Below are 11,573 nucleotides of genomic sequence, written 5' to 3'. Positions count from 1 at the left end.
GTCGGATACCCACGTTCGACCCATTCCGCTACTCTCCATTTATCGACCGTGGGACAATACGAACTGTTTTCACCGTTTTAGGGTGTGTCAAATCCAGTAATTTCATTGGATCCCTCACGGTTTCATGAGGGATCCAATGATATTTTTGACCAATGATACAACTCGTTCTTTAGAGACTTCGGGTTTGTTGTCAAAATGGCGTCGTCCGTAGAAATGGATTTTCGTCGTGCATGCGAATACTTTAAAATTGAGAATTTAAACGACTTTCAGAGTAAAAGTATCTCAAATCTCTTAAATGGGCGCGATGTCTTTTTAAGCACTCGGACAGGTGGAGGGAAAAGCTTGGTGTATCAGATTTATCAATTTATCAAAAGAGAACAGTGCACTGGCTGTCAAGTTGTTGTCGTTACTCCACTTTTGTCAATAATGAAAGAACAATGTGAATACCTGACTTCCCTCAGATTCAAAGCTACGTTTATCGGACGAGATCCTAATGAAGAATCAGATATTTTATCTGGGATGCATGACTTTATTTATTCTTCCCCGGAGAGTCTTCTTGGCGTTCAAAAGTGGAGGGACATGATGGCGAACAGTACTTCCATTAAACTTATTGTTGTGGATGAGGCTCATACAATAATACAATGGTAATAAGTAATATTAACCTACCTTATTATTGTGTTACAGTGTGAAAAAACCCGCTTAAGTTTGATAATTGTAATATACTGAACAGCTGTGTAGTAATTGTTTAGCGCTTTCAGCCGTGTAGAATTTGTGTAGCACTTTTAGCTGTGTTGTATTTGTATAAGAGACTGCTGCTAAAATATATAAACCAAAGTTATGTTATTAAAACCTCTAAGTGCAGACAGATGTATTATAAAAGAGTTGCATAGTCATTTTAATGTCATTTTGAATATCAATTCTATATTTGATAGTAAGTCTTCGTGTTAGTCAAACTGCATAGGACATGTGACATATTACCAGTATTTGAGCCGGTCTTAATAAAAAACAAATATTGTTGGCTAGTAAATATGTCATATTATTATTATTTCAAAATGAGTCAGGCATGTGATTGAATAAAATATGCATCACAAATAAAGACTTACAAGTTCATGTACTTCTTATTTTTAGGGGAGAGGCAGACAGTGAGCAGGAGAAGGAGCCATTTCGCGAGTGGTTTGGGAAGTTAGGAGAAGTTCGTTCTTTGGTCGAGTGTCCCATCTTATTAATCACTGCCACGGCAAATAAAGCTGCTCGAACTAAAGTGAAACAACTATTTTGTATGCAAAAATGTTTTGAAATTGTTGACAGTCCAGATCGTCCAAATATCAAATTATTCTGTCATAGGTATACGGGAAGCTTGCCTCTTAGTTTAGTGTTCAAGTATTTGGTAACTTCAATCAAAGACAAGAAAGAAAAAAGTGAAAGATACCTTATATTTTGTACATCCATAAAAAATTGCACTGATGTGTATACAATGTTAAGAATGGAACTGGATAAAGACATAAACTATGTGCATATGTATCATTCCCAGACTGCAGAAAATGTCAAGGAGGTTATAAAAAAAGACATGGGACATGCTGATGGCTTGATTAGACTGTTAGTGGCAACTAGTGCTGCTGGCATGGGCGTTAATTTTAAAGGGGTAAATCAAGTAATAAACTATGGGGTTCCGAAGAACATGGATACTTTTGTTCAGCAGTTGGGAAGGGCAGGTAGAGATGGAACTCAGGCTATGGCACTTTTATTATATTGTGGCAGACAGTGTAAAGGTATTGATAGTGATATGAAGAATTACATAAGTGATGATTCAAAATGTCGCAGGAATTTGTTATTGAGTGCATATAATACTGATGTTAATAAGGGCCTGCTAAAGCACTTGTGTTGTGATATTTGTGAACAACAATGTGATTGTGGTAGTCCGGACTGTAAATTGTACGCCCATCCTGTTGTTCAAGCTTTGACAGAGGACATATCTGATGTTGAAACAAGCTCTTCTAGTTCAGAAAGTTCCAACAGCTTTAGTGATTTTAGTTAATGGAATGGATATTATTTGTAGACATTTAGGCATTACATTTGTTCATTTTAATCCGTTTTCGGCAATAATATGTGATTAATCAGGTATGTCACCTGACATATACAATGTACTGTAGCAACCTTAACACATTTTAATTGTTTTGGTACATTTTCATATTATTTTTGTTTGAAAGAATAAAATACTTTTTATCAATACACACTTGTTCATAGAAGCATCCATTTGGAATAACTGTACTGATGATATTTTAAGTGGTTTAATTTAAAATATTCACCCAAGAACTAAAAAAAAACAATATTTTACATCATGTTGTTTAGGTTTAAAAAAAAAAAATTATTCAAAAAGGTAATTTGCCAATTTTATCTTTAAATTGGTCATAAAATGATGAAAATTCCCTGTAATGATGATATCAAGCTTTCTGAAAGATTTCTTTGTAAGATACCAATTGTGATATTCAGAAGCAGTGAAATAAAATTCCCAAGTGTATGCTGGGATACTTTAATTCATGTAACTTATTATTAAGCTTTATATACACACATACTTCATAGCACATAGTTGTTAATTTGTTTATCAGGTCCAGGGGACGGTTTCAACAAACATTGTACGACAAATTTAGAATACTATTCATAATATAAAAAAAACATTATTGCAAAACACCAAGGCATATTATTATTTTGCCGTCGGAATATGTTTTGTGTGGATATTTATCATCATCTTGTATATTTCACTCTTCAAATTTTAGTCGTAAATTAAGATTGTCGTACGATCTTTGCTGGAACGACCCCCAGTGTTTAATAAGCTCCTTCTGGAATAATTATCAATATGCATTATAAGCTGCCTTATTATTAAGAACAAGTTACTGTATTACTATTTGTATAACCAACTTTTAAATATTTGCTATTTTCGCACTTTTCAAAGAATTCTGCGTTTACTTGTTTAATTGTGTTTGTTCAACATGTACTTCAAACAATAAAACCCAAAATACAAATATTAACGATTTATTTGTCTGTTACATGTATAAATTAAATGTTTCACTACATACATGTAAACATTTGAATAACGGAGAAAAAGAATGACAATTTTAACATATAACCACACATGCGTCAATGTAATAAACTTCCAAATTACCACAATAAAATAATTATACAATTTGCATCATTTAATATGCTAACCTTGTTAAGAACCCATCATGAACTGATAGGACATGCCAGTAGTATTGAAATGTGAAACTGTTATAGAAGTAAACTAATACCATTTGATATTGGCAAAAAAATCTTTTAAAGTTACAGCACTGAATTCTGCATTAGCACAACGAATGTCAACACTTCCTGATACAGATACATATAATGCACAATAAAATAAAATATGATGCAGCAAGATAATGGATGAAACATCACAGATAAAAAAATTAGAATCAAGAGTTAAATATGCAATCACGTCACATAACCTGTCACAGAAGTACAGACCGGGCAATCATTCTCAACTTTCCGCATAAAAATGCTAGGGGCATAAACATGTTTGAAATACAAGTCTAACAAGTACGTTTCAAAGCCTAAAGGTTACATTAATAGAGAACAAGAGCACCGTCCAGGGAATGCCAACACTCTGCTGTGGGTGCAGTTTTGAATTTAACAAAAAAAAAATACTTGACCTTTGACCTTGAAGGATGACCTTGACCTTTTACCACTCAAAATGTGCAGCTCCATGAGATACACATCAGAGTTTTACATATTTTACTGTTTTTAAAACAAATTCAAGGCAACAGATAATTTAATTATGCAATATTTTGTATTTTCTACACTGAATCAGGTTTACTTATTTATTCAAAGGTTTAAAAAAAAAAATAAAAAAAAAAAATTTTTTTAGGGGAAAATCATTTTTTGGGGGAAAAATTTCTGTCAGAGGGGAAAAAAATATCTAGGGGAAAGGGCCGAAATTCAGCAGGTCTTTCAGAAGGTAAAAAACCCTGCACATGCATGCCAAATATCAAGTAGCTATCTTCAATATTGCAAAAGTTATTGCGCAATGCACGGTGGACGAGCTGGCTATGACAATACCTCGGGTTTTCTTCGAAAACAGCCGAGCTAATAAAAGACTTGAATTCAGCAAACTCTGCATTGAAATCATACTGTAATAAAACATGCATATGACATGTACATGTACCAGTTAACTTAATACAAATGTTCACCAGAATATTGTCTGACATCAAAATGTTAAGATAAAAGATTTTTCATTATTTGTAACACTGAAAGTCACAATTACTGATTTAGTTAATTTGTCATCACCTAAAAAACTACTAGTGCACAGTGGTTTACTATATGATTTACATAAACATATTTGCAATTCTTTTCTGCTCACCAATCCATGCATGAAGTTCCTCAGCATTAATACCACTCAAAGGTTCTCTAAAATTTTGAAAACTATTCCAGCACACATTTTTTATGGCACCTTTTTGTCTGAGAAACTCAACCATTTTCATAATATCACCACTTTTGTCCGCTTCAGGCCTTGTACTCTTTGACTTTGCTGTTCTGGACGTTCTCATGAGATTCTGCTTGATAGCGTGAATAACTTGTGTTGTCATGCATATCTGTTTCGCTGATTCATATGACTTGTTTGCTCCTTGTGTGTTCAGTTCTCTTTTTATGTTATTGACCTGTATTTCTACTGCATTGTCATTAGGAATGTTGTTGCGAATTCCCCCATTCAAATTAACACTGATATTCCATTTGTATTCAAAACTTTCTCGGAAACCCAGAATTGACAGCGTGTATGTTATCATTCGCCATAACCAAATTTTATACTTAGAGTGTTTCAAAGCAGAATCGTAAAGCCACTCAAAATGGGCATTGCATACTGATCTTGCACCGTCACACATTTTGTACGAATCACATGTGTCCCTAAAAAGAAGAGACATGAATAGGAATTGTCCGACTGCATTATTACAATGTTCATTGGTATTTGCTTGATGGAGCTTCCAATGGTGTTTGCTAGTTAAATGTTTCTTAAACCAAACAAGTGAGGTGAAACATTTTCCACACAAAGCACATTGGTAATGGTCATTTACTCTCATTGCAAAGAGCTTCTGTTCATCAGCGTGTATTGCTTCAAGGTCATTACGTATTCTTGAAATACTTGAATTCTCAGTAACACCAAGATTAAAACAGTCCATAACCTTCTGCGATATTTTTTCTACAAACTCGATATTGTTTTTGTTTGAGCAGCCTTCTTCCATAACATCAAGGCAGGCTGCAACAATGTAGCTGTCTGTAACATCCTCAAGGAACTGCTGATGTGGCCTGCAAAGATAATTAACAATAAGCAAAGTATTCAATTTTGTGGTCAAATTTTCCAACATAAATACCGGGTATATATATAGAAGTTTATTTAACAGCTGGTCTGCCAAAGCAATATATTGTTTTTAGAAAATTATCCATGGAAACATAGAGCAACTTCTAAATCATTTGATATAAATAAAAGAAAAAAAGTATTTGTCTTTAGGTTTTATCTTATAACACAAATTACTATTCATAAAACTATTAAGTTAATTTATTTAATGCCAAGAAACAATCATCTGTAAATGTTGTATTTTTGACAATGGGATTTTCAATTTGACCCCTTAAATTTTTAAACATGGGGTCACATTTAAATACTCATTTCAAATTCTACATAAACCCATGGTGTGCTATTACAAGAGTACACATAGAGCCTCTTTTACATTTTCTGGTAATTAAATTTTAATGTATCGGTTGTTAAAATTGGAATGTTTTCTTGGAAAACTACCGAAATTTTTGCACAACATCGTCTGGTCCTGTCACATCTCTGCGGTTAATCAGGTTGCGTAGCTGGTACATGGAGCCTGTGTCCATAGAGCTGCTTGCCTTGTAGAAGAGCTGATAAATACACTGAAGATACAAAACGATAGAAATAAATGATCTCATGAAAAAGACACAGAACATTGTTGTATAAATATAAGAATTATATTGATAAAAAAATATTGACTTTAGCATAAAAGCACATAAACTACTTTATAAGTCGCACTGTTCATTTCAATTTTCCTTCACTAAAGAGTGTACTGTTGAATACTAGTAACTAATATTTCGAAGGTCGTATCCCCATACTCTGTTGTATGTTTCTTGAAATTCTTTGCAATAGTTGCTTTGAAGCCATATATTTGACCTTTGACCTTGTAGGATGACCTTGACCTTTCACCACTCAAAATGTGCAGCTCCATGAGATACACATGCATGCCAAATATCAAGTTGCTTTCTTCAATATTGCAAAAGTTATTACCAAGGTTAAAGTTTTGGGTCACACACAATGACAGACAGACAGGCAAAAAACAACATGCCCCTGATCATTCGATCTCGGGGCATAAACATAAGACACGAGTATAGTAAAATTACATTTTCAGTTACATGCCCTTGTGAAATGTGTTGTCCTTGTGACAGTTAACATGCATGCAAACCAAAAACCAAATATCTTACAGTTGATAAATTGACCTTAAGAAATATATTAATCTGCATAGGCATGTCTAAGTCGAAAACAACCAAAATTTGATGATTTAAATTGTTTGTCCTTTGTTAAGAAAACTGACCAATGAACATTAAATGTGTTCTTTAAAGCGCAAATAACAAGACTATTGCCAAGCAATGATGTCCCCTACTGGCTCCACCATTGTCAGATTATTTTATTTTTTAAAGTAAAAGTTGCCATAGCAACCAGAATTCTTGACGCAGGAACAATAGGAAATTACATGCATAATCTTCATATTGCCATCTGTCTATGTTTCAAGTTTCATGAAAAAATATATGAAGAACTTTTAAAGTTATCTCAGGATCCAGAAAAGTGTGACAGACAGACTGACGGACGGACAGAGCGCAAACCATAAGTTCCCTCCGGTAAAACCCGTAGGGGACAATAAAACTAAACTATGGCATGGTATTGTTGCTAAATCCAACGTTACTTTTCACACATTATGCTATGCAGAAATAAAGACTCGCTAGTCTCAAAAAGAGACTAGTTTAAACTGACGGTTAAGAAATATTTCTTATTTGATTTTTCTGCTTTTTGTTATTGTTGTTTTTAATTCCTTTGTTTAGAATAATTTTTATATAAGTTTGTTAAAATTGAATATGAATTCAAATAAATATTAAATTTCAAGAGACCAAACACTTGTTTCAAAATAACAGTCCTGGAATTTCATTGGATTTAACCTTCAATACCATATTTACTAACAATAACAACCAACTTACATGCGTCAAAATGAGAACAGTAAAACAAGAACTGTTGAACTCGAAAACGGAAGAGTTACGAGTAGGAAGTTGAACTGCTGGTGGAGACCTTCAGGCCGATGTATCATACCAAACAGTCGATCACGATCAGTGGAGTTGTTCTGCATGGCTTGTTGGGCAGAAAATGCCCTTTCATTTGTGAGTACATCTCCCCCAAATACAACCCTTTGTATTATATTTCCATCTACTACAGGCACAGTCATGTCCTGTACATCTTGTAAAATTTTTATCATCCCTTGAGTTGAATTTTCACTCTCATCTATAAGATTGGTATTCAGAATAACAGACTTTTGTTTTGTGAATTCTAAGAATGGATGTGAAATGTATTCAGGATATGAATCAATCAGAGGTTTAAATACATCAACATACTTCATTAACACACAAGCAACATGGAACTTGAAGTTATGAAGAACACTTTTCATGTTTTCCTCTGACGGAAGCCATTTATATGATGGAATCATTGTCACACATGGTTGTTCTGGAACTGGACCTTCTATGTGTAGGTCTTCATATGTCACCCTTCTTTGTTTCACCATGGTTAAAAACCAATGTAGACTCTTTCTTTGATTGTCCTTTGTCATGTGTGTGGGTGCTATGGTGATATCTAAATTGTCCCCAAGTACTTCAATGGTTTTGTGCCTATTGTCAGACCCATTAAGTTGACCCCGTTCCACAAAACGTGTAATTACTTGGTCGATATTTACCTTCTGTTTCTTCACAAGGTCCTTCCTTTTCTTATGTACACTTGTGTATGACACAACCAAGCCCAAGTCATGCATAATATTTAATCCCTGAAACAGAAATTCATACAACATCAAATTCATGCAGACACACAATCATTATTGTTTGAAATGTTTCTTTCACTTTTAGGTTTTGTAAAATATAGCACCCTAAGAAACCTAACAAGATCCATCAGATAACAAGATCCAATTCTCTCAGTGTTTGATAGTGTAATGGAAGCCATTAAATTGTTGGGCCACATGCCCTTGTGAAGTTGACTTCACTTGAGATACTGATAGTACAGAGGTTTTTCAGATTTCAAATTTGTGAGACGCCCTAGCCTGTTTTTTTGTGAAAATTAGCACGCGATGTTGTCAAAATTTGTGACATGTACGCCAAATCAGTTTACGCTAACAATGCATCTCTAGTGTATTTTTAAATAGCAAAAGAGTACAGCAATAATGATATTACAATACTTAAATAATTTATGATTGAAATTCAGTTCAATTAACAATACATGCAAAATCTATTGATTTGGTGACATACATGTACATTCAAGGCTAGTTCTCGCATTAACTATGGTTTAATTAAAATTGGGTTGATACCTCTTTGTTCAAGCCACAACTGTCTAGCACTAGACCAAGAACGAACTGAAGAAGATTCAGCAGCTGACATCTGGCATACAACATCACACCAACAGCAACAACAAATCGAGCCATGCTTTTTTGCTTTTCACCAATAACACAGCTGATGATAGCTGCTAGAGTTGGAACTTTTGTTCTGATCATTTTGGCTTGATCTTCCCACTTAAAGTTCATTAGATCGTTTTCAGAATTCACTTTAAAGTCACTTTCTGAACGCTTTGACAATTTTGACACTTCTTGTATTATGTCCTTGCTAACACATTTTGCCATTGCTGACCTGTATTTACTACATTTTGACAGCTGTTTCAATACTGTTTCTGGTCCTTTTCCATTCATCATGGCTTTGATTGCAGTCTGTTCTGCACTATCAGTTATGATTTTACATCTTTCAGTTGAATTATACATCACTGTTACCTATAAAGAGACAAAAGACAATATAACCTTTAGGGAAAAATATTAACTTTATGGGATCATTCAAGGAATGGAATTTTGAACAATTTTTTCCATTGTGTATTTTAGGAATAATATTTTTCTATCATGGTTTGTTGTCGAATATCCCACAGTAAGGAGTATAGATGCGTAGGAATTAAATCACGAGTGCGAAGCACGAGTGATTTGATAACACGCGTCTGTACTCCTTACTGTGGGTTATTCGACAATAAACCATCATAGAAAATTATTATTTCGATTCTAACATCTATACTCCTTACTGTGGGTTATTCGACAATAAACCATCATAGAAAATAATTATTTCCATTCTATCTCGATTCTGATTGATTTGGTTCAAGCTTTTGGACATGAACTATTTTTTTCACTACTCCGCCCTTCTTATTAAGAAGTTTACTATAAAGTGACGTCATTGAATTGTACAAACATATGACATCATTCCCATTCATAAATATTTTGCAAATGACGTCACTTTCATTCAGAACAATAATCGTAGAAACTAAATCATAAAATGACGTCACGTTTAAAGATGCTACTGAAAAGCTTACATGCTATAAATGTTTTCTTAATAACGTTTCCTAACAAATAACATTCTTTGTAGGCATGGTTATGCCCATCGTCGGATACCCACGACTAATTCATTCCGTTACTCTCCAGCATTAGTCTCTCTCGATCAATGGAGAGTAGCGGAATGGGTCGAACGTGGGTATCCGACGATGGGTTATGCCACTTATCACCAAATATACAATTTGTTGTTTCATTGCATTTATATACATGCTACATTTATTGCATTTCTTTAAGAGCGGGTTTTAGCATGTACTGTTACAAGGCCTCAAAGTCTCGATGGAACTATACACTATACAACTTCATTTGGTTCTTATCACCTTTGACATGGCAACAAAGTCATATAAGTTATGTTTTGACACCAGGTTAAGCTTTGAACTCAGCTCGTGGTAAAAAGCACTTAATTGGCAAGACCTTCTCAATAAGCCAAGTGTAATATTTAAAAGAAGCTAGGAAAAGTATTTCTTCTTGTTATCATTACCTTGACATCAAACTTTCTTCTAGTCGGAAGTGTGTTGGTACATGTACTCGTTGATGCATCTACCTTCAGTGATTTTTCGCCGGTAGTACTAGTAGCGAATACGGTTGGTTTTCTTGGTGTTCTAAATAGCGTCCTTTTGCTCTTGGGAGTCAAACCTGAAGGTGAAGACTCAAGAGCACGTTTCACTTTCTTTGAACCTGAAATTACCAGGAATTTTATATTTAACATGGCTTGCAGTATACATGTATAAATTATAATAAATTGAAATTATAGTAAATGCTTGAGTTTAAAAGAATACAAGGCAACTTTCTTCTAACAATAACAATTCTTAAGCCATTCTTAACTTAGAATTGGGAGTTAGTTTACCCTAAAACTAATATGCATCAACAAATAACAATAATAACAGAACTTTCGGCATACAAAAACAACAGAAGGGAATTTGATAGCAAAATATTTATTATATAATATGACTGGGTGATATTCTCATCTTTTTTTTTTTAATTATGTGCAATAAAAATTTGCTGATAACTGGTACATGTATATTAACTACACAGTCTTCGCAGTTAAATATATGAACAACTAGCTTGAATATAAATATTGTTTGCATAGAAACAGATGAAAATGCATTTGCAACACTATACAAATTGTTTATTTCTAGTAACCTGGATTAATTGCACTAACACCAGGCTGTTGGGCTTATACATGTATTATAGCTAGTGTGAAGACTGGACAATGTTTATCAGAAATAAGTTGTTTTAATATAACTAAGGACCGTTGAAAACACTGCATTGATTGCAACAATATATCATTAGGAAGCTCACACAAATAAGCATAATGATAAATTGTATTCTTCTGAAAGAAGAAACTGGTGTTAAATGGCGACTTCAAAACAACACAAGTAAACAAAATAAGTTAACTTACCATGTGGCGTAACATTGCCACCTTTGCTTTTCGCAACCGCCCCTGGCAGGGATTTTATTGTTTGTAGAAGTTCACTTTTTTCGATTTCCAGGCACTCTATTTTTTTGTCAAATGATCGAAGTCTATTTAGCTTATTAACACAAACATTGCACGCGTTTCCAGTTTCCTCTAAATTAATTTGTTTTAGAATAATGCCAAAGTCATTTAAAGATTCGTTCGATGTTAGATTTCTGTAATTTTTACCTTTTATTACTTGAAAACAAAACACACATTTGTTTCCTATGGCAGCCGCCATTGTTGTTGTAGGCGAAGCATTGATACCTCCAAAGCGAAGAGTATTCTTTTTGTAAACTGCGATTTCATTGGTCTACTGAGAGGTTACAGTTAAGGTCAAAACGGCGTGTATTGGTTATATTGTCCCACGGCTAATGCTGGAGAGTAACGGAATGAATTAGTCGTGGGTATCCGAC

At 34.0% G+C, this 11,573-nt stretch overlaps 2 protein-coding genes across 2 annotated transcripts; one reads left to right on the top strand and one right to left on the bottom strand.

Annotated features, from left to right (window-relative positions):
- LOC127842655 (ATP-dependent DNA helicase RecQ-like) lies at nucleotides 1–2,227 on the top strand. Its single transcript, XM_052372285.1, has 2 exons — nucleotides 1–644; nucleotides 1,129–2,227. Exons 1-2 carry the CDS (start codon nucleotides 196–198, stop codon nucleotides 2,033–2,035), a joined length of 1,356 nt encoding a protein of 451 aa, XP_052228245.1. The 5' UTR covers nucleotides 1–195; the 3' UTR covers nucleotides 2,036–2,227.
- A 2,306-nt stretch (nucleotides 2,228–4,533) lies between these two features.
- LOC127840387 (uncharacterized) lies at nucleotides 4,534–11,573 on the bottom strand. Its single transcript, XM_052368798.1, has 7 exons — nucleotides 11,104–11,573; nucleotides 10,183–10,379; nucleotides 8,652–9,104; nucleotides 7,347–8,117; nucleotides 5,816–5,937; nucleotides 5,168–5,331; nucleotides 4,534–4,583 (listed from the first exon to the last, which is right to left on the bottom strand). Exons 1-7 carry the CDS (start codon nucleotides 11,396–11,398, stop codon nucleotides 4,534–4,536), a joined length of 2,052 nt encoding a protein of 683 aa, XP_052224758.1. The 5' UTR covers nucleotides 11,399–11,573.

This window comes from Dreissena polymorpha, chromosome 8 (assembly GCF_020536995.1).
Source record: "Dreissena polymorpha isolate Duluth1 chromosome 8, UMN_Dpol_1.0, whole genome shotgun sequence".
Taxonomy (NCBI): domain Eukaryota; kingdom Metazoa; phylum Mollusca; class Bivalvia; order Myida; family Dreissenidae; genus Dreissena; species Dreissena polymorpha.
This window is presented reverse-complemented; position numbering and strand designations above follow the sequence as displayed.

Bases quoted from the DNA above. Each gene is read 5' to 3' on its own strand.
- LOC127840387 (XM_052368798.1), bottom strand. From the start codon at position 11,398: ATGGCGGCTGCCATAGGAAACAAATGTGTGTTTTGTTTTCAAGTAATA. The intron at 5,938-7,346 runs GTAACTCTTCCG...TTGTATCTTCAG, and splicing joins AGCAGTTCAACTTCCTACTC to TGTATTTATCAGCTCTTCTA. The intron at 5,332-5,815 runs GTAGTTTTCCAA...TTATCTTTGCAG, and splicing joins GATGTTGTGCAAAAATTTCG to GCCACATCAGCAGTTCCTTG.
- LOC127842655 (XM_052372285.1), top strand. From the start codon at position 196: ATGGCGTCGTCCGTAGAAATGGATTTTCGTCGTGCATGCGAATACTTT. The intron at 645-1,128 runs GTAATAAGTAAT...TCTTATTTTTAG, and splicing joins GCTCATACAATAATACAATG to GGGAGAGGCAGACAGTGAGC.